General features: G+C 50.9%; 1 protein-coding gene across 4 annotated transcripts in view; it reads right to left on the minus strand.

Moving 5' to 3' along the window:
* TPM3 (tropomyosin 3) overlaps positions 1 to 21,847 on the minus strand; it is a 94,447-nt gene that overhangs the window by 40,771 nt on the left and 31,829 nt on the right. Inside the window, exon 1 of one of the 4 annotated variants that reach the window (XM_048510412.1) lies at positions 16,429 to 16,670. The exons of 2 other annotated variants lie outside the window; for them this stretch is intronic. In XM_048510412.1, the coding sequence (XP_048366369.1) occupies positions 16,429 to 16,560 (132 nt within the window). In that variant the 5' untranslated portion in view covers positions 16,561 to 16,670. Of the gene's footprint in view, positions 1 to 16,428; positions 16,671 to 21,847 lie in introns of those variants that run through there. One more of the 4 variants, XM_048510406.1, reaches the window with a different exon arrangement.

Here is a 21,847-nt window from a genome sequence, read left to right on the forward strand (position 1 = left end):
GTGAACACAACTGAGCCTGTTTTCTGCAGCTCCAGAGATTAGGACCAGGAGTCATGGGTTCAAAGTGCAGGGAAAGGGATTCCACCTAAACATCAGGAAAAACTTCCTGACCGTCAGGGCTGTTCGATAGTAGGATGAGCTACCCCGGAGGGTGGTGGAGTCTCTTTCTTTGGAGGTTTCTAAAGCGAGGCTGGATGAACCTATGTGGGGAGCGCTTTGATTGTGTGTTCTTGCAAGGCAGGGGGTTGGACTGGATGGCCCTTGGGGGCCTCTTCCCACTCTACGATTCTGTGGCAAGCTCTGCATAACTGCTTGCTGGACTACACCCCTGTCACTCCCTTTTGCCCAACCTTGACAAATGCCCGCCGCCTAGCTCCGTGAAGCTATTTGCTAATGTAACCTCTTTCTGTGGGTTCTGTGGGGCAGTACTTGGAATGAGTTTGCAACAACAAATTTTTAAAAACAAAATGGTTTACTTTAACATATAACATCAACATTTAACATCACACTTCAAGGTCCTGTTCAGGTTGCATTTTCAAGTCCTTAATTTACAGTCTACTGATACTGCCAAGTCCAATTCTTCTTTTCAAGTGGGTTGGCTCCTGAAGACTCCAAGGGCTTGGTGAACAGGATTCAACATGATGAAGGTTTCCAGGAGAACTCTCACCCATTACAACCACAAAAAGAAACCCTTAACACGGTGTTAAGGGCTTATACAACCAAGGTCCGAGTCTGGTAGCCTTGTCTCCTCCAAACTACAGGAGGTCTGCAGCCTCGTGCTGCTCTGAGTCTCCACCCCTTTCTGGGTCAACCCATTCTGAGCATGGGGGTTACACTAACATCTGAGGACAGCCTAGCTTTGTTAATAGTTACAAACGAGTATTTTAAAAATGACTAGTTTAGTGGATCTTCTCCCCGTTCGAGCCAAGTATGAGTCACAGCCAAGGGACTCGCTCCAAAACGCACACGGGAGAGTTTTGAGAGACTCTCGGGGCCAGAGAGTCATAATTGGCTCGCTGCTCTTTCAAGCTCTCCAGAACGCTGGAAATGTAGTAGGGCCTTGTTATTGTAGCATCTCCAGGCTTATCGGGTCGCTCTGTCCCTACATGGTGGGTTCCAATTAGTGCCAGAGAGGGACATGATTAACTGCAGGCTTTTCAGATTCTTCCAGGAAGGAGAGGTCATTTTTTGCACGCCTCTACCTCATTAGCCTCCGATATATCATCACACCACGCACGATCTAATCTAATTAGGTCCACAAATCCTCCTGGCCTCCATTTCCAAGGAAAATGGGAACTGCCAACACTGGGTCTTTGCAGCGCACCCCACAATCGCAATCCTCCGCCCACACATTAAATCTGAACCTAACGAAGAGTCTTGCAACTTGTGACAGCTTGATCGATTCTAATAAAAAACACACCGCGCAGGGTTGCGCCTTCTCTCTAACAGACCTGCACAATCTTTTCCAGAGAGGACGGGGTTGCGCAGCGTGGCGGCGTTAGTCAGCCGTGAGATTAAGCGCCGAAGACACACCCACTCCCCATCCACAATTCTAGACAAGGAGACTCCACTTCGGGGCAAATAGCTCGGAGCTGAGGTCATGGAAGAGCTGCGACTCGCACAGATGTTCCAACAGGGCCCCCACAGTTCGACTCCCGGCTTGCGTACCAGGGTGCCAGCCGGAGCCCTGCAGCTGGTTCCGTGCCGCCGTCTCCAAGACGGGCAAGGAGAAGGGGGGAGAGGACGTCTCTCCCTCTCCTGTGCATGATTGGCACCGGCGGTTTCCCTTCGATTCCAACCGCTGGCACGCAGCAAGTGTGTCCGGCAGCCCAGTGTGCACGAGCAGGAGACGCTTGCTTGGTCAGAAGCCCCATCTTCACGTGAGTATCGAGCTGAACATGGGACTCTGCAGACACAGGCCCAAATTGAAACCAAAACAGATAATTCAGTCCGTGCTCTTGGCCTAGATCAGTGGTGGCACTCAGAGCCCTCTCTGTGGGTACGCGCAAAGTCACACCCCCCACACACAAATCTAGGCTGGCCTGGGCCGCTGGGCTTGATTATTAGCATTAAACCTCAGACCTAGTTTTGGGGAAGCAGTATAGGTAACCCTGTTAAGCACTGGTAAACCCCACTGATTTTCATGCGAAGAACTAAAGCGCGATCCTTTACCTGGGAGTAAGCTCGGTTGCTGGCAATGGGGCTTGCTTCTGAGTAAACCCTCCTAGGGGTGTGATTCACCCGTTGGAAGAGTTGCACAGTTGCTTCAAAGCAAAGCCACCGACTACCACCAAGCTTACTCCCGAGTAACGCACTCCTTGGAGCCAACCGTTTTTTCTAAACTAAAACCTCAGTATTCAGGTTAAATTGCCGTGTTGGCACTTTGCGATAAATAAGTGGATCTTGGGTTGCAATTTGGGCACTCGGTCTCGAAAAGGTTCGCCATTACTGGCCTAGATGAAAGGTTCAAGGACCAAGGCTGCTGGTTTACAAGCTGCCTCGTCCTCCAGGAGGTTATGGTGCCCATTTTACCACAGCCATTCGGTGATGGAAGGTTCGGCCGAGGGGATACTACCATTGCAACAGCATGCATAAAGGACAAGTCTATCAGTGGCTATGGGCACTGAAGGAAACCGTTATCAGGCTGCAATGTTATAGGAAGGCCTCCTGGCAGGGGAACCACTTCCAGAATTACAACTGATCTCTAATGATCATCGAGTTGGAAGAGACCCCAAGGACCATCAAGTCCAATCCACCTGCCATGCAGGAACACACAATCAAAGCACTCCTGACAAATGGCCATCCAGCCTCTGTTTAAAAACCTCCAAAGAAGGAGACTCCACCACGCTCTGAGGGCGACCAAAATGGTAAAAGGTCTGGAATCCATGCCCTACAAAGAGTGCTATCATGAGTGCTTTGATTGTGTTTTCCTGCATGGCAGGGGTTGGACTTGATGGCCTTTGGGTTCTCTTCCAACTCTATGATTCTAACCATTACACCAGACGTGTCCAACTCTGGCGCTTCAGAGGCTCATGGACTACGTCCCATCGGCCCCAATTGGCCATGCCAGCAGGGGATGATGGGAATTGTAGTCCACGAACCAGAAGCACCAGAGTTGAACACCCCTGCATTACACCAATCTGAGCTAGCTCAAACACAGGATTTTAATCTTAGATAAAGAACATGCACGGTCCTGTCCCTATTGCCCAATTCCCAGCACGACTGAACTGATACTCTGTCTCCTGCTCCCATTAGCCAAAGATAGCACCAACCAGGCCTGCAGACAGAAACCTTGTCCACAGGCTCCCTGCCTTCCGTTGCAACACGCAAATATGCCCCACGGGTCAACACGAGGCCAGAAAGCCCTCAGGGTGGGGGGGAGAAAAGGGGGGATAACCTTTCCAGACCACAGGGCCTGACCTGTTTGCTTGTCCATCTGAGCAGAGGCTCCAGGGCTGAATTAAGATGCCTCCTGGGGGCCTGACCCTATAAGCAGCTGGTTGCATCTGAATGCCAGAAGCGGCGGATAGGGCGACCTGGATGATCTGGGAGCAGACGGGAAGTCCCTGCAAGTTATCTACGAGAGACGGGACTGCTTACGCTAAGCCTCTTTAAAAGACCTGCGCATCCTGCCAATGACACAAGTACCTTCCGTCTGCAATCAGGCTTGCTAGTGGCTGCCCCGGCTGCCATGAAAGACACTGTGTTGAAGGGAAAGGAAGCCAATGCAATTCTGGGCTGTATCAATAGCAGGATAGTGTCGCGATGGAGGGATGTAATTGTACCTCTCTATTCTGCACTGGTCAGACCTCACCGGGAATATTGTGTGCAGTTCTGGGCACCGCAATTCAAGAAGGATATTGACAAGCTGGAATGGGTCCAAAGGAGGGCGACCAAAATGGTGAAAGGTCTGGAATCCATGCCCTATGAGGAGGAGAGACGTAGGGAGCTGGGGATGTATAGCTTGGAGAAGAGAAGGTTAATGGGTGACACGATAGCCATCTGAAGGGATGTCATGTCGGTGAGGGAGCAAGCTTGTTTTCTGCTGCTCCAGAGACTAGGACCAGGAGTCATGGGTTCCAGGTGAAGGAAAAGAGATTCCACCTAAACATCAGGAAAAACTTCCTGACAGTCAGGGCTGTTCAACAGTAGAATTCACTGCCTCAGAGAGTGGTAGAGTCTCCTCCTTTGGAGAGGCTGGATGACCACCTGTCAGGAGTGATCTGATTGTGTGTTCCTGCATGGCAGGGGGCTTGGACTTGATGGCCCTCTTCCAACTCTATGATCCTATGCTCTCCCATCCTGGCTGAAGCGCCATCCAGGAAATCCCAGACAGAAACTTGTGGATCTCGTATTTTTCCCAAAAGACAAAGGGATTCTGCTTCTTGTCATGCAAAGCCTGACACGTCACAAGGCTCCACAACAGGGAATCCAGAAAGGTTTTCAGGAAGCAGGTGGAGCTGTTGTAACACAAGGCTTGTTGCGTGTCCGCTGTCGCAACCACAGCCATCAGGGGATCAGGGGGGTTGGGAGAGAAGACAGAAAACCCTACAGGCACGACTCTGAATAAGGCAGCTTTGTGTGTTTCACGTAGGTCACTGTGAGATTCCTCAGCAAAGTGAGCACAGAGATATTGCATTTGGCTCCGCCTCTCGTAACAGCCATTTTGGGCAGCCTCCTGTCAGAATTTCAAAGCCCCAAAAGGTTGTGGTCTCGCAAACGAACAGGGGAAGGAGATAAGCGAAAGAATAAAAGGAAGCCATTTCCTTCCCAAAGAGCAGCAGTGGCATAGTGATTAGGAGCAGGTCCACTCCAATCTGGAGGAACCGGGTTTGGTTCCCCGCTCTGCCGCTTGAGCTGTGGAGGCTTATCTGGTGAACCAGGTTAGCTTGTGCACTCCAACACACGCCAGCTGGGTGACCTTGGGCTAGCCACAGTTCTTTGGAGCTCTCCCAGCCCCACCTACCTCACAGGGCGGGGGTGTGGGGGTAGGGAAAGGAGATTGTAAGCCCCTTTGAGTCTCCGTACAAGAGAGAAAGAGGGGATATAAATCCAAACTCCTCCTCTTCTTCCCTGCCCTCTTCTGACAGCCTTTCAATTACATAAAGAGAAAAAAGATGAACAGGTAGTGAATAGGTAAGTTCATATACTGATAAGCTGGAATGGGTCCAGAAGAGGGAACCAAAATAGCGAAAGGTCTGGTATCCATGCCCTACAAGGAGAGACTTAGGGAGCTGGGGGTGTTTAGTTTGGTGAACAGAAGGTGAAGAGGTGACATGATAGCCATGTTTAAATATTTGAAGGGGTGTCTTGTTGGTGAGGGAGCTTGTTTTCTGCTGCTCCAGAGACTAGGACCAGGAGTCATGGGTTCAAGGTAAAGAGATTCCACCTAAACATCGGGGGAAACTTCCTGACTGTCAGGGCTGTTCGACAGTGGAATGAACCACCTCGGAGAGTGGTGGAGCCTCGTTGTTTGGAGGTTCTTTAACAGAGGCTGGATGATCATACATCAGTAGCGCTTTCATTGCGTGACTATACAGGAAGGTGGGCTGGCTAGGCAGGGCAGGGCAGCCACCCCCACAGGCTTTGGATTTGCCAAAAGCCCGGCACCAGCTTTCCCTGCTCAGGAGCGCACAAAAGTATCCAAGTGACCAGCCCGCAGGCAACCGGGCAGACTGAAAGAGGAGTGGGGCTTTTAAGGGCGAGGGAGAGGGACAGATTGCCTCTTTCCCTAGACTGGCTGTCTCCCTGGTTCAGATGAAGGAAAGCCGGCTATAAATCTTCCTTCTCCGTTAAGGGTCTGCTGACGGGCTCCTTTTCCCAGCGGAGGCCTGGCTGTCTCTTTCCCACCCTGGAGGGGGAGGGGAGAGAGACACGATCGGATCTGTTTTGCTCCCCGGTTTTTAAGGTCTTTTTGCCACTTTCCCCCAGGCGCACGGCTGACTTGGACGGTCGTAGGGGAAGCTAGATGGCTTAAAGCGACTGCGGGGTGAGGCGGGGTCAAATCTTGATCCCTGTCTCGCTGCACTCCTGAGAGAAAAAAAAAAGGGAACCGAGACATGCTAAAGGCAGAGGGCCTCTGCTAGCATCGGCAAGTCAGGGGCACGGAGGTCAAAAGCTTTTCTGGGGGGGAAAAAAGACCAAGGAATTAATGCTTCGCCTACCCCGCTAATCCACGCCAAGCCGCTTGGCAATCGCTGCTTTCGCTGAGAACGGAGCTGCTAATAGCAATTGTGTCCCTAAGCACAGAATTCCTAATTGCAAAATAATAGACTTTTTTTCTTTCCTTCCAGAGGAAGGGGGGTGGTGGTGGAATGAATGACATCATTCAGGCTCGAGAAGGGCTACCAGGTTTTCCGCAGATTTACGACGGGCCACGTGGTCACGCACAGGAGCCCAAGCATCCATCCCCTCCCTGGTTCTTTTGTGTGCCTCTTGCTGACCCCTTCCCCTAAAGGGGCTTCCAGGTGCAGAGCACAGCTGGCTGGGTGGGGAGGCCTCAAATGGACTTGGAAAGGACTGACTGACACGCTGGAACGGGCCCAGAGGAGGGCAACCAAAATGGTAAAAGGTCTAGAATCCACGCCCTAGGAGGAGAGTCTCAGGGAGCTGAGGATGTGAAGAGAAGGTTAAGAGATGACATGATATACATCTTCAGATATTTGAAGGGACGGTCATGTTGGTGAGGGAGCAAGCTTGTTTTCTGCTGCTCCAGAGACCAGGACCACGAGTACTGGGTTCAAGGTGCACGAAAAGAGATTCCACCTAAACATTAGGAAGAACTTTCTGACTGTCAGGGCTGTCCGACAGTGGAATTCACTGCCTCAGAGAGTGGTGGAGACACCTTCTATGGAGGTTTTTAAACAGGCTGGATGAACATATGTCAGGAGTGCTTTGATTGCGTGTTCCTGCATGGCAGGGGGCTTGGACTTGATGGTCCTTGGAGTCTCTTCCAACTCTATTATTCTATGATATACAGTAACAGGCATCTTTAGAGCTACAAAGCTCAACAGCTTTGCCGTTCACCAACAACCCTGGCCAGGTAAAAGCAGGTTAAACCTCTGGATCGGGGCCTGCGGCTAAAGGACTCTGACAGAACATTTTTAGGGGAGTGGTTCTCTTGGGATATTGGCCCCTGGGCCCAGCCGGGAGAGAACCAGAACTGTAGGCCCCAATTCACCCAGTGTTTATGGCTGACACATCGAGTCGGTATGTGGCATCAGTCCAACCAAGGGTGCTCTTGGTTGAGGGAGCAGCTCCCACTCAGCCCTCCCCCCCCATTGCAGGGGTGTCGTTTGTTACTAAGGGAAGATGTGAGAGCCAGCGTGGCGTAGTGGTTAAGAGCAGGTGCACTCTAATCTGGAGGAACCGGGTTTGATTCCCCGCTCTTCCACTTGAGCTGTGGAGGCCTATCTGGTCAACCAGATTAGCTTGTGCACTCCCGCACACGCCAACTGGGTGACCATGGGCTAGTCACAGTTCTTCGGAGCTCTCTCAGCCCCACCCATCTCACAGGGTGTTTGTTGTGGGGGGGGAAGGGAGTCTCCTTACAGGTGAGAAAGAGGGGTATAAATACAAACTCTTCTTCTTCTTACACCCCCCAACCTCACAGCAAAGCAAAGTTTCTCCTCCGGACCTCGGGAGGCTGCTTCTCCAGGCAGGGAAAATCAGCTGGTGGAATCAACCGCATCGTCGCCTTTAAATGCTGAGTCCGGATCTTTTTAATAGTCGACTGCTTTATTTCCGCTTACAAATGCTGCACAAGGAGGACTACGGTCTGCCGTTTACGACTTTTTTTTAATCCCGAAAGATCTGTGGCGACATTCATTTATGTGCGTGTTATGAAGCGTCGTAAATTTCGTACTCACGTCCTTGTTTTAGATTCCTGCACTAACTGCAGAAGCGTAGGTATCTATCTGCTCTTGAGCAACTGGGGTTTGGATCTTGCAAAGCAGAGATCTCCCATTAGCCCCCGACCAGCATCAGAAAGCAGAGGCAGGGAGGGGATGCCTCGTGAACACTTCATGAGACACAGGTGTGTGCGTTTCTGAGAGCATGGTGTAGTGGTTAAAAGTAGGTGGTTTCTAATCTGGAGAATGGGGTTTGATTCCCCACTCCTCCCCGTGAGTGGCAGAGGCTAATCTGGGGCATCAGATGTGCACTCCTACGTTCCTGCTGGGTGAGCCTGGGCTAGTCACAGCTCTCTCTGAACTCTCTCAGCCCCACCTGCCTCACAAGGTGTCTGCTGTGAGGAGAAGAAGGGAAAGGAGCTTGTCAGCCAGCTTGAGTCTCCTTACAGCAGATAAAGGTGGGGTCTAAATCCAAACTCTTCTTCCTCTTCTCTCACCCCCCATAGCCCCATGAAGGCCGTTGTAGAGCCAGATCCACAGCGCACAAGAATTCCACCTCCAGTTCCACAAGAGCGGCGCACCAACTCGTTTCTTCAAGTAGCGTGAATGGGAAACCTGTTGACAACTTGAAGGTATGTGATGCCCGAACAATATTCCTCCTTTGAAAATACTTAAACCGGTATGTTGAGGAGATCTCCTTTGTCCGCCCAGGCCAGACCGTGTATTCTGTGCTTCTGATCATTAAGGCTGAGTTGAATTCCATATGAATAAAAGATCAGTCTTCAGCCAAGGGGAAGGAAGCGTGTCGTCTCCTTGCTGATCGGAAGCACTGGCAAGTATGCCCAAATTTGGGAGCTTCCGCCAAACAAAAAGTAGGCAAAGATGCTTCACTTTTTCTCTCTTATTGTCAGCTCATGGCGACCCCTGGTGGGGTTTTCAAGGCAAGAGACGTTCAGAGGTGGTTTGCCACTGCCTGCCTGTGAGTCACAACCTTGGTGTTCCTTGGTGGTCTCCCATCCAAATACTAACCAGGGTCGACCCTTCTGCTTAGCTTCTCAGAGGTCTGAAGAGATCAGGCTAGCCAGGGAATCTTTCCTACCCAGAAAGGGCAGCTACCCTCCACCAATCTCATATTTTAAATTGGGGACTTAACAGCTCCAGCTCACCAAATGTCCTCTGTTCGGCCAGAGGATGTCAGGAAAGCATCCAAACCTCCTATAAAGCCTGGATCCAGCTCACAGGAGTCTGCCCGCTCCAGGATTCCAGCTGGTATCGACGGGACCAGAGGAAGCCAAGAAGATTCTGCTCCTTAAGCATTTATGTAGTTTTAGTTGCCATTTCTTGCAGAGGTATATTGGGGGGTGTGGACCCTGGGGACAACTCCTTCTCCAAGTGCCCCCCCACCCCAGCGCTTGGGGGTGGGGGGCTCGAAGGCATAGCCCTGCACCTGAGCCCTGCCCCCAGTCTCCGTGCAGACTGGCTTTTGCACAAAAGCCAGCCTGCACAGAGGTCGGGGGGAGTTCTGCGGCGATCCCCCTCTCCCCACGTGACCAAAAGGCGTGCGCCCGGAGACATGGGTGACCCCATTTCCCTCTAAGCCAGCGATGGTGAACCTTCTCGAGATTGAGTGCCCAAATCGTAACCCAAAACCCATTTATTTATCGCAAAGTGCCAAAATTTAACCTGAATGCCGAGGTTTTAGTTTAAATAAAACACTTGGCTCCGAGGCTTGCGTTACTCAGGAGTAAGCTTGGTGGTAGTCGGTGGCTTTGCTTTGAAGCAACTGTGCAACTCTCCCAACAGGTGAATCACGACCGTAGGAGGGTTTACTCAGAAGCAAGCCCCATTGCCAGCAATCGAGCATACTCCCAGGTAAAGGATTGCGCTTTAGTTCTTCGCATGAAAATCAGTGGGGTTTAACAGCGCTTGACAGGATTGCCTACACTGCTTCCCCAAAACTAGTTCTTAGGTTTAATGCTAATAATCAAGCCCAGCAGTCAGGCCAGCCTAGATGTGGGGGAGGGGCACTCTGTGCATGCCCAGAGAGGCCTCTGAGTCCCACCTCTGGCACCCGTGCCATAGGTTCACCACCACTGCTCTAAGCCATATGCCTCTGGCTTCTTGCACCATATCCTTGTCGATCATTCTGAAAGCCAACATTGGGCTAAAAACAAAATCGTACATTTAAAAAAAATTCTAGATCTTTCAGTTGTTCGTATCCTGCACTTGAGAAAGGAGAAGTAAAACCTATTCCCCTTTTTCAGCCTGAGGATGGTAAGGGCCCTCAAGTTAAAACGTGAGTCATAGCAAGACCGTAAGATGTGGTTTGCCACTGCCCGCCTTTGTATCATGATTCTGGACTTCCCAGGTGGTTGCCCATTGGGGCACCACCCCGGTCTGACCCTGCTTGGCTTCCTGTCTCAGCCAAAGGGGGGGAAATGAAGCTGTGGTGGCATGACAGGAAATGACAGCTGCATCTTTCCGCCGGCTAAGGAAGTCCCAATTCTCCAGTATGATTTTTAAAAGCTATTTTATGTATTTATTCTATTTATACCCTGCCCTACACCCAAGGCCCAGGGCGGCTTACATAATTTTAAGCGCCACTTGGGTCCGAACCTTCATTCTGTGTACCACTAAGGTTGTTACCTTGATAAAAGTGTCTTTTTAGTGCCTCTATTAGTAGAACTTGCCTAAAGAGGCACTAAAAATGCCCTTTTATCAAGGTAATAAGCTTGCTGGTGCACGGAGTGAAGGTTCCGACCTCAAAGCTGAATGAATCTGCAGCCACTTCTGGATCTTCTTGCAGTGGAAACTGGCCAACTCATTTTTCATCATACTGGAGACTGCTAATCTACTTTCAATCCATCTGGACTTGGGAGTTAAAAGCAGAGTCGTCCATTGTTCCCCAAAAGACCTCTACCGTGATCCCATTACATGCACACAGGCAAAAGGCCAAATCCCCTAATATCTGAACGTGTCCTTTCCTCAACCCGGAAGAGACAGATGTCGCAGCCAGATCGCCCTCACATCCAAAACCTGAACCAAGTTTCCAGCATCAGGATTACAAAGGTGGAGTCCCAACCAACTCAAGGCAAACCCAAATCATAGAGCATTCCAGGCACAACAAAGGTGGTTTGCCGTGGCCTTCCTCTACGGAGCAACCTTGGAAGTCTCCCATCAAAGTACTAACCAGAGTCGACTCTGCCTCAGCTTCTGTGATCTGAAGAGATGGAGCTAGCCTGGATCATCCAGGTCAGAGCAAGAGATGTTCAAAGGTAGTTTGCCATTGGTTTCCTTTGCGTAACAACCTTGGAGGTCTCCCATCCAAGTACTAACAAGGGTCGACTCTGCCTCAGCTTCTGTGATCTGATGAGATGGAGCTAACCTGGATCATCCAGGTCAGGGCAAGAAATGTTCAAAGGTAGTTTGCCAATGGTTTCCTCTACGTAGCAACCTTGGCCTTCCCTGAGGGGTCTCCCATCCAAGTACTAACCAGGGTCAACTCTGCCTTAGCTTCTGTGATCTGGTGAGATGGAGCTAGCCTGGATCATCCAGGTCAGGGCAAGAGATGTTCAAAGGTAGTCTGCTATTGGTTTCCTTTGCGTAGCAACCTTGGAAGTCTCCCATCCAAGGTAGTTTGCCATTGGTTTCCTCTACGTAGCAACCTTGGCCTTCCCTGGGGGGTCTCCCATCCAAGTACTAACCAGATCCAACCTGCTTAGTTTCTGAACTACAACAAGCCTAGACTAAGTCGGGCTGTTTGGGCAGGGAGGTTAAAAGTGGCATACTCTTATCTGGTGAACTGGGTTTGATTCTTCCACATGAAGCCTGCTGGGTGACCTTGGGCCGGTCACAGTTCTCTCAGAACTCTCTCACCCCATAGGGAGGCGGGCAATAGCAAACCACCTCCCAACCTCTTGAAAACCCAACAGGGTTACCGTAAATGAGCTGGAACATGAAGGCACTTTACACACAGGCCACCAAATGGAGGGGCAATGCCAGGTGCAACCCCAGAAAGATGAAGACGTGGCGCCCTTATGTTGTGCCCCGCATCAGAAAGAATAGTTCGCTTGCTGTTTTCTGGTTCAGCTGACCGCAAACAAGCACCGAGCACACGAAACCCTGACTGGAGGCTGCCGGCATCAAGGGAGATGGTGCTCCCAGTAAAAAGGACAGGGAGGGCAATTAAGCCAAGGCTGCCGAACAAGATTAAAACGCTTCGGCTCCACACCTCGGAGGTGGCAAACACGCAGCTCCAGAGTCCCAACACTTCACCTTGCAGGTAATCAAGTGTCAGATCAGCTGCTAAGCAAAAACCAGTTTCTGCCGAGCAGCTCAAGAGCCGAGAGGCCACTTGCAACCGATAAGGCTGCACCCACGAAGTAAACCTGCGCCTGCAGCGCTTTGCCAGAAGGGAGACGGGGCAGGAAAAGGCTGACCGGCGGTTTCCACGCAGCCTTTCTGAACCCCGAGCAACACGCAGCCATCCAAGCGGCTCAGACGCGTTCAACTCCGAAAAGGGAAAGCCAAGCCTGAACCCTGGTTGCTGCCACAGGAGGTGGTGACGGCCACTCACCTGGATAGCTTCAAAAGGGGCTTGGAAAAGATTGATGGAGGAGAAGTCGATTTATGGCTACCAATCTCGATCCTCCTTGATCTGAGATTGCAAATGCCTTAACAGACCAGGTGCTCGGGAGCAACAGCCGCAGAAGGCCATTGCTTTCATATCCTGCATGTGAGCTCCCAATGGCACCTGGTGGGCCACTGCGAGTAGCAGAGAGCTGGACTAGATGGACTCTGGTCTGATCCAGCTGGCTTGTTCTTATGTTCTTAGGTTTTGCCCAACAATATGAGGAGTTATATGCAGGAGTGTCCAACTCTGGCGCCCCGGATGTTCATGGACTACGATTCCCATCAGCCCCTGCCAGCATGGCAAAGGCGGTTCCATATGCTGGACGTGTTTCCATGCATAAACGCGGCATCGGAGGATTTTATTAATTAACTTCTACACATGGTATACATGTGTCTGTGGTTAATTCTATCCAGTCTTACAGGGATAGCTCTTACATATACAGACGGTTAACATAAGTTTGTTAGGATATGCGCAGAGTACTGGTTTATCTTATTTATAAGCCAGCCTGGTTATGGTTCTGTTGTTTAAAGCTTTGCTTTATGTGTCTGCGTGTTAAATGCCACTAAGTCACTTCTGAGACCCGGCAATCTTATGAGTTCATGTCCACCAAATTGTCCTATTCTTAACAGCCTTGCTTGGGTCTTGCAGACTGAGGGCCCGTCCATACCTCCAGCCACCAACCCAGACTAGTTGGAACGTGTCCAGAGGAGGGCAACCAAAATGGTCAAAGGTCTGGAATCCATGCCCTACGAAGAGAGTTGGGGATGTTTAGTGTGGAGCAGCGAAGGTTAAGGGGGACACACGATAGCTATGTTTAAATATTTGAAGGGATGCCATGTCAGGTTGAAGAGGGAGTCAGCTTGTTTTCTGCGGCCTCAGAACTAGGACCAGGAGTAACGGATTCAAGGTGCAGGAAAAGAGATTCCACCGAAACATTAGGAAGAACTTCCTGACTGTCAAGACTATTCGACAGTGGAACTCACTGCCTCAGAGAGTGGTGGAGTCTCCTTCTTTGGAGGTTTTTAAACAGAGGCTGAATGGCTCACTGTCAGGAGTGCTCTGATTGTGTGTTCCTGCATGCTCTGACTGGATGGCCCTCGGGGTCTCTTCCAACTCTATGATTCAATTATTCCAGTATTTACTCGGAGGGGCTAGGGTCTCAGGCATGGGTCCTTCGTATGACTTCCTGCCACACCCTTTTTCAACTGGACGTTCTGCGTGCTGAGCAGATGCTCTGCGGCTAAGCCACAGCCTCTCCTCACTTGAGAACGAAGTGCCAGACGAGTCTGCCTGAGTTTGCAAGCAGGAGCCTAGGGCCACCCACCAGGACTCCACTTCCTTGCAACTGGGGTGCAGAAGGAGAAAGCGGCTCAGCCCGGCTTCCCCGCCCCTTCCAAAGTCCCTTCAAACCAAGCAGACGGGGTCAGCCTCTCTCTCGGCTCCACCCATTCCTGCCGATAGCCCGCTTCCAGCCTCAACTGCCACTTCATTTCCTGAACAGACAGCAGGAAAGCCACCGGTTGCAACCCAGATCCGTTTGAGGAGCTCACTTTCCCCGGCAACGCCTTTTGCACGGCGTGGAGAAACCTCTCGCTGGTCCGTTCCCCCACTGATATAAGGGACAATGCTGTCCCAAAGCATAAAAAACAGACTACGGCCCCTTCCGCACAGCAAATGCAGAGTGGGTTGCCATTGGGATAAAGTAACCCGCTTTCTTGTTTTTGCATTCGCCTGCATCGATGCAGGCAGCGATTCGAGCCCACGGAAACAATCCGGGGTGCCATCACGCCTTCGCACGGAAACAGGGTCTCTGAGGCGTAGCTATGCAGGCATGCACAAATGAACCCCCACAGCCAGGCTGACGTCTCCAAAGAGGCAACCCTTGCTTGGATGGTCCCGTCACCCCACACACACTGCTGTGTCACCAGGAAGTCCCTCCCTCGGACATCAGTCAATTTGAACTCGGCCCCGCCCCTCGGTCCCCACTAACTGCCGAGAGGATGAAAATCAACTGCCCACACCCTGAACAGAGGGGCAGCCCCAAATGACCCAGCTGGAGCTTTCCCCCTCCCTATCAATGTGCCGCCAAGAACAGATATCACCTCCAACAAAGAGAACCCCAAAAGGAAGCTCAGGCCAAGAACTCCTTTGTCCAGCAGCAGCAAGAGTTCTAAGACGGGGTCTCTGCTAAACTGTCCGATCCTTTTGGTCCATCCTACAGATTTAATACGAGACCTCCTGCATGCACAAAGCCCACCCGTTTGCATTCACACACACACACACATTACTACATCCTGCTGGTTCTGAGTCATTTTTTCTTTGCAGGATTTCCTCCCACCCTGCCTCGCAGCCCGCACGACACCCTGCTTTGAGTCCCATACTGATGTGCCCCTCTCTGACCCCCGGAGGCACCCCCTCTTCGACAGCGCCCCACCCACCCCTCAGCAACTTCCCCTTCCTGACTATCAGATCTTGCTGGCTCCGGCTTTCACACAGCTGATAATTAATTTCAGGATTTCACTACCTTAATAAGTCAAGATAGCCACTGGGTTCTGTGGTTTCTCTGTCAAGGGCTTTCGATACATTTTTGGAGAGGGCATTAACAGGCTGTAATTAAACATAACTAAATGGGACCTTCATGTCCAGAGGCTGTATACTGAGAAGGGAAATGCTATTACTTTTTTGAACGGCTTATGCACACCCCAGGGACATCTGGCGAGTTACAGAGGAGCACAGGGCGTTTCTGATCAACAGATGCTGGGGGAGGGGAAAGACCGCCAGCAGAGGTGACTTATGTGACTTCGTGTAGTGTTTCCGGGCTTCCCTTGGGCCTCTGTGGGCAAGGCAGGCCTCTGGTCTAATCTGGAAGGGCAAAGCTAGTAAATTAGGTTATACTAAAACCAGCCCATTGGGCAACCACTATCAACCATCATGACTAATTACACCCAGGAAAAAATCTACCTCCACACACCAGAACAAACAAAGCACAGCAAAAAAAAACACCTTCACACCCTGCCGCTGAAAATCAGAAACTGAGAGAGTCAGGCGTTTGGTCCAACCTAACCAGCCAATCTTCACAAACAAGCAGAAGACGAAACTAGGGCAGCAAGAACACCTTATAGGAACAGACACAACGAAAACCTCCATGTTTAACAGGAGTCTATCTCCAGGCACTTCTGGGGCAGGGGGGAGAAAGAGAGAACGAAAAAGCTGGTGTTCCAACTGGAAATGGAAGCCTGGGTCAGACCCCATAGGGCAAAACTGAGGTCAGCAGGTCAAGTGCAAAGGTTTCTGTGGGGAGGAGAGGCCACCCCTCAAGATTCTGGGGGTTGGGAAGGAACCACACTCAGACCAAGCACAAAGGACTCTGGGGCAGGGAGGGAAACCAAAGTCAGGTCAAGCACAAAGGGTTCTGGGGGCAGGGGAGGTCACCCCAAAGGATTCTGGGGGAAGAAAAGGAGCCACGCTCCGGCCAAGCACGAAAGATTCTGGGGGCAGGGGAAACGCCCTCAAAGGATTCTGGGGGCAGGGGAGGCTACCCCAAAGGATTCTGGGGGCAGGGGAAGAACCACACTCAGGCCAAGCAGAAAGGCTTCTGGGGGCAGGGGGGACACACCCCAAAGGATTCTGGGGGCAGGGAAGGAACTACACTCAGGCCAAGCAGAAAGGATTCTGGGGGCGGGGGGGGAAATCAAATTCAGGTCAAGCGCAAAGGATTCTGGGGGCGGGGGAGGCTACCCCAAAGGATTCTGGGGGCGGGGGAGGCTACCCCAAAGGATTTTGGTTGCAACGGAGGAACCACACTCAGGCCAAGCAGGAAGGCTCCTGGGGGCAGGGGGAGACATCCCAAAGGATTCTGGGCGCCACCCCCCACCCTTCGCTTTCTCCTTCCCTGCGACGGGCCGCTCCTTTTCCTTCCTTCCTCCTCCTCTTCCATCCCCTCACCTGCTCCCGGGCGCGGCGCTCGGCCTCCGCCTCCCGCTGCAGCCTCTCGGCTCTCTCGTCCGCCTCGTCGGCGTGCTGCTGCAGCACCTGGATCTTGCGCTTCACCGCCTCGATAGTGGTCGCCCCGGCCATGATGACTGACCACTGCTCAGCTCGCCCTGCTCTCGACTCCGTCCGCGCTGCCGCCGCCGCCGCCGCCTCTCCCGACAACCCCCGCGCCCCGCCCTGAAATACCGGAACCCGCCCCTCCCCCTCCCGGCACCGCCCCGACAGCGCCCCGCCCGCTGACGTCACGCCGGCCCGCGCGAAAGCCCCGGATGAGGGCGGCTCCCTCGGCTGTACTCGGTGGGTCGCTGCTGGGTTGCCATGGTGACGGGCGCGGGCCGCCCAGAGCCAATCACATCCTTCCTGTTCTTCCCTCGCCTCAGGGCGACAGGATGGAGGCAGCCCACTTTGAGAGCCGCATCCTACCTGGGAGTAAACCCAGGTCACTTACTTGGAAGTAAACCCTTTTGGATAAAGCGGTTTACTCCCCAATAAGCATCCATTGACTTGTGCATCTGGTTGTAAGGTTAGCTGGGAACTGGTCCCATTGCAAGTTGTGGGGTTTGTTTCCTGTGTGTAAAGAATGTGACTCTAAGAAAAGGGGTACCTAAGAACATAAGTATACCCGTGAGGTGAAACTCATTGAAATCAGAGACGGTTAGTTCCAAGTAAGCTAACTGGGTAACCTGGGTTTAGTCCTAGGTAGGACGTGACCCTCAAAGTGTGCTGTCACCATCCTGTAACTTTCCTCAGAAGCTAAAATGACTAAACTGAGGCTATTCTACTTTGATCACACTATGAGAAAACAAGAGTCACCGGAAAGGACAATAACACTAGGAAAAGTTGAAGACGGCAGGGAAAGAGTCACATCCATATCCACCCAGGATGAGATGGATCAACTCAACCGAGGAAGCCCCAGCCCTCAGTGTCCAAGTCCTAAGTAACGCCATCAAAGGTAAGATGTTTGGGGGGACATTTATTCGCAGGGTTGCTATAAATTAGAAGTAACTCAACCGCGCTTAACACATATACACATGAGTGTACGTGAACATAATTTATCTGTGATACTGCTTAGTGCTGCTTATGTCCCTTCAGAGGCAAGGTGCCCCAGCTCAACCATAAAACATATTGGAGTGCAATAAAGGAATAAAAGATTACAATGAGCAGCCCTGAAATTACACGCAGCAATAGAAACTTAAAAAAAAAATCAGTACAAGGAAATTGTAGTCAGAGCCGCATTAAAGAGGAGAACTATAGGAAGAGGACCTGCAGTTTTAGGAAGCGACATAAAAGATGCACTCAAAGCAATTGGAAGAAACAAATTGCCAGGAATAGATGGGAAATCAACAAAGCTATTTCAAGCCGTAGAAATGGGGTCCATCAAAATTTTAACAAGCATATGCCAGCTAACAGCCCCATTCAGGGTGGGTTGGGGGAATCTGCCAGTGGGAGAGGCGCAGGGCCATGCCAGCAGATTTGCCCTCCCTGGGGCAAATCTGTTGGTAGGAAGCCTCTTTCCAGCAGTGGGACAGGTAGGGGGAATGGCAGGCAGAGGAGCTGATGTTAATCAGCTTTCTCCTTGCCTTGTTGCACCGGTGGCCAGGACTTTGGCAGTGGGGAAGCTTTTTTGCATTTGCAGCCTCCCCATGCTGGGAAGCCTCCTTGGGGAAGGCGAGGTAGCGTGAGTGAAGTGCAGTGGACAGGCACCCAGCTCATTAGATGGAGCTTCAATACAGAAAACAAAACAATGGCCCACAGACTGGAAACAATCTACGTTCCAGTTCTGAAAAAGGAGATGTCAAAGATTGCAGCAACTTTCAGACTATTTCATTAATTTCTCACGTGAGTAAAGTGATGCTCGGCGTCTTACAAAAAACTGTTAGCCGATATGGAACAAGAAATGCCCGATGATCAAGCTGAAATCAGAAAAACGGTATTATGGCAAAAAATAATGCAGGTTTGGAACAGCTACTGAGGAAGGTTAAAGCAGGAAGTGCCTGAGTAGGAATATCAAGAGATAAAAGGAATTACTACAGAGGAATTACAAGGTTTAAAGGTTTACAACGAAGAAACTGAAAGTGTTTAAGATTTTCTGTTTCTTGGCTCCATCATCAACTAACGAAATCAGAAGGAGATTGAGACTGGAAAGGACAGACATGAAGGAGTAAGCAAATATCCTTAAAGGCAAGGATGTGTCTGTCACTGGCGATCAAAATAACTCAAACTATAGTATTCCTCATTACTATCCATGGATGTGGAATTTGAACAATGAAGAAAGCTGGGCAGGGAATAAGTTGATTCATTTTAAATGTGTTGGAGGAAACTTTCACAGATACTGTGGACCGCCAAAAAGACAAAAGTGGGTTCTTGATCAAATCAAGCCTGAATTCTCTTTAGATGCTATAATTACCAACCTGAGGTTATTGTACTTTGGTCACATTGTGAAAAAAACAGTAGGAAAATTTGAAGGCAACAGGAAAAAAAGGAATCCCAACATGAGATGGATCGACTCTATAAAGGAAGCCACGGCTCTCCGTTTGCAAGACCTGAGCAAGGCTGTTAACTTTAAGATGTTTTGGAGGCCCTTGATTCATAGGGTTGCCATAAGCTAAAGCCAGACACACAGAACTAAAGCCAAACAAACTTGACAAGCAAAGGACTGCAAGGAGCCCGTTCTAATATTGGTGAGGGAGCAAGCTTGTTTTCTGCTGAGAAAACAGCAACTGATGTTTTCCTGCCTTCGTTATTGTGTGCGATTCTCATTTCATGGGCGATAGTTTGGTGATATTTTCTGACGTCTGGAAGATCCAGCGGTAATTTCTTAGCTCTTTCCCTTGGAGTATATGAAACATGATTAGATATCTGAAGGGATGCCATGTTGGTGAGGGAGCAAGCTTGTTTTCTGCTGCTCCAGAGGCTTGGACCAGGAGTCATGGGTTCAAGGTGAAGGAAAAGAGATTCCACCTAAACATCAGAAAAAACTTCCCAACTGTCAGGACTGTTTGACAGTGGAATACACTACCTTGAAGTATGGTGGAGTCTCCTTCTTTGGAGGTTTTTAAAGAGAGGCTGGATGGCCATTTGTCAGGAGTGCTTTAATTGTGTGTTCCTGCATGGCAGGTAGATTGGGCTTGATGGCCCTTGGGGTCTCTTCCAACTCTATGATTCTAAAGCAGATGGTGGCCATCCTTAGGAGGGCACATGGAAAAGGGCCTCATCAGATGATGTTAATGAAGGGCAAAATAAACCTATGGGGTGAAAAATAGGGCTGCAAACAAAGCTGTCTTTCCTTGCTTCTGACAGAGCTGCATTGAACTTAGTGGAATTTCCTTCTGAGTAAATTCATAAGTCGTTCAGCTGTAAGCCACGCTGGATTCAAGCAATATATACATGTCCAGGCCCAAACTGCAGGGCTGTTCTCCTGGGCACATTTACTTCAAAATAAGCCTTGCTGAACCAAACAGAACTCTCTTAATGTATTGTCAAAGGCTTTCACGGCCGGATTCAACTGGAAGAAGTTTTAGGGAGTGTGGTTTGGTCCGATATTCTTGCTCCTAAAGCGCCAGATCTTCGGATGGCATCTTCAGAGGTGTATCACAGAGGGAAGTCTGTTACACACTGTTAAGCACACTGGATCAAGTTCTGGACACAGTGTGTAACAGACTTCCCTCTGGGATACACCTCTGAAGATGGCAGCCACAGATGCCGGCGAAACGTTAGGAATAAGACCTATCAGACCACGGCCACACAGCCCGGAAAACCCACCACAACCGGAACTCACTCAAATGAACAGGAGCGTTCCACTTGATTTCAGTGGGACTTGCTTCCAAGGAAATGTGGATGGGACTGCAGCCACAGAAATGTGCACACGGAGCCCCACTCTGTGACCTCATCTTTTATAACCTCCCATGACTCAGCCCCCAGTCTTGCCATTTCTGTAGATGCTTCTCAGATCTCTCTCATTCCTGCGCTGTTTGGCTCAGAACAGTGCAGATTGCCTGTACCAGCAAATATCGGAGACCTTCAGATAGGAAGTGAAGCCTGAAGTGAAAGGAGAGCCGTTAGGTACATATATGGGCAAGAGCACTGGAATTAACCTTTGCAAAGTAGCATCTGGGGCTTTTGCACGGGGAAGGAGCCGGGCTGGGTAACATTCCATTCCAGTGAGATCCTGCTCGAACTGCGCACACGCAAAACACACAAATGCGCACGCACACGCCCTCCTGTAGGCCTGTCCCTTTCCCCCCGAACAGTGGAAAGCTGAGAAAACAGCAACTGATGCTTTCCTGCCTTCATTATTGTGTGCGATTCTTGTTTCGTGGGCGATAGTTTGGTGGTATTTTCTGACGCCTGGAAGATCCAGCGGTAATTTCTTAGCTCTTTCCCTTGGAGTGCGTGAAACATGATTAGATATCCGAAGGAATGCTGTGTTGGTGAGGGAGCAAGCTTGTTTTCTGCTGCTCCAGAGGCTTGGACCAGGAGTCATGGGTTCCAGGTGAAGGAAAAGAGATTCCACCTAAACATCAGGAAGAACTTCCTGACAGTCAGGGCTGTTCAGCAGTAGAATTCACTGCCTCAGAGAGTGGTAGAGTCTCCTCCTTTGGAGAGGCTGGATGACCACCTGTCAGGAGTGATCTGATTGTGTGTTCCTGCATGGCAGGGGGCTTGGACTTAATAGGCCTTGGGGGTCTCTTCCAACTCTATGATCCTATGCTCTCCCATCCTGACTGAAGCGCCATCCAGGAAATCCCAGACAGCAACTTGTGGATCTCATATTTTTCCCAAAAGACAAAGGGATTCTGCTTCTTGTCATGCAAAGCCGGACACGTCACAAGGCTCCACAACAGGGAATCCAGAAAGGTTTTCAGGAAGCAGGTGGAGCTGTTGTAACGCAAGGCTTGTTGCGTGTCCGCTGTCGCAATCACAGCCAGGGCTGTTCAACAGTGGAATGCTCTACCTCGGAGTTTGGTGGAGTCTCCTTTGGAGGTTTGTAAGCAGAGGCTGGATGGCCATCTGTCAGGAGTGCTTTGATTGTGTGTTCCTGCATGGCAGGTGGATTGGACTTGATGGCCCTTGATGAGTCTTCTCATAATGTGAGGCTTGTCTGCCAGAGGGACATGGGGGAGTCACATGTCCCCAGGCTCCACCCATTAGATCACGTAGGGGGTGCAAAATCGCCCCCACATCCCTCCCACGGAGAGGCGCCCCAGCCCAGTGCTTCCCCATCCGCCAGCCAGGACCGCCACCTTTGCCACCTGAAGGAGCAGCCCCACCAGGCTGCCCAGGACCGCTGCCACCCTCCTCCTCTGACTGAAGAAGTAGCCCTCTCCCTCCCCCCGCCCCCCCTTAGCCCAGCCCACCAACAGACTTCCCT

The sequence above is a fragment of the Sphaerodactylus townsendi genome, linkage group LG01 (assembly GCF_021028975.2).
Source record: "Sphaerodactylus townsendi isolate TG3544 linkage group LG01, MPM_Stown_v2.3, whole genome shotgun sequence".
NCBI classification, from domain to species: Eukaryota; Metazoa; Chordata; class Lepidosauria; order Squamata; family Sphaerodactylidae; genus Sphaerodactylus; species Sphaerodactylus townsendi.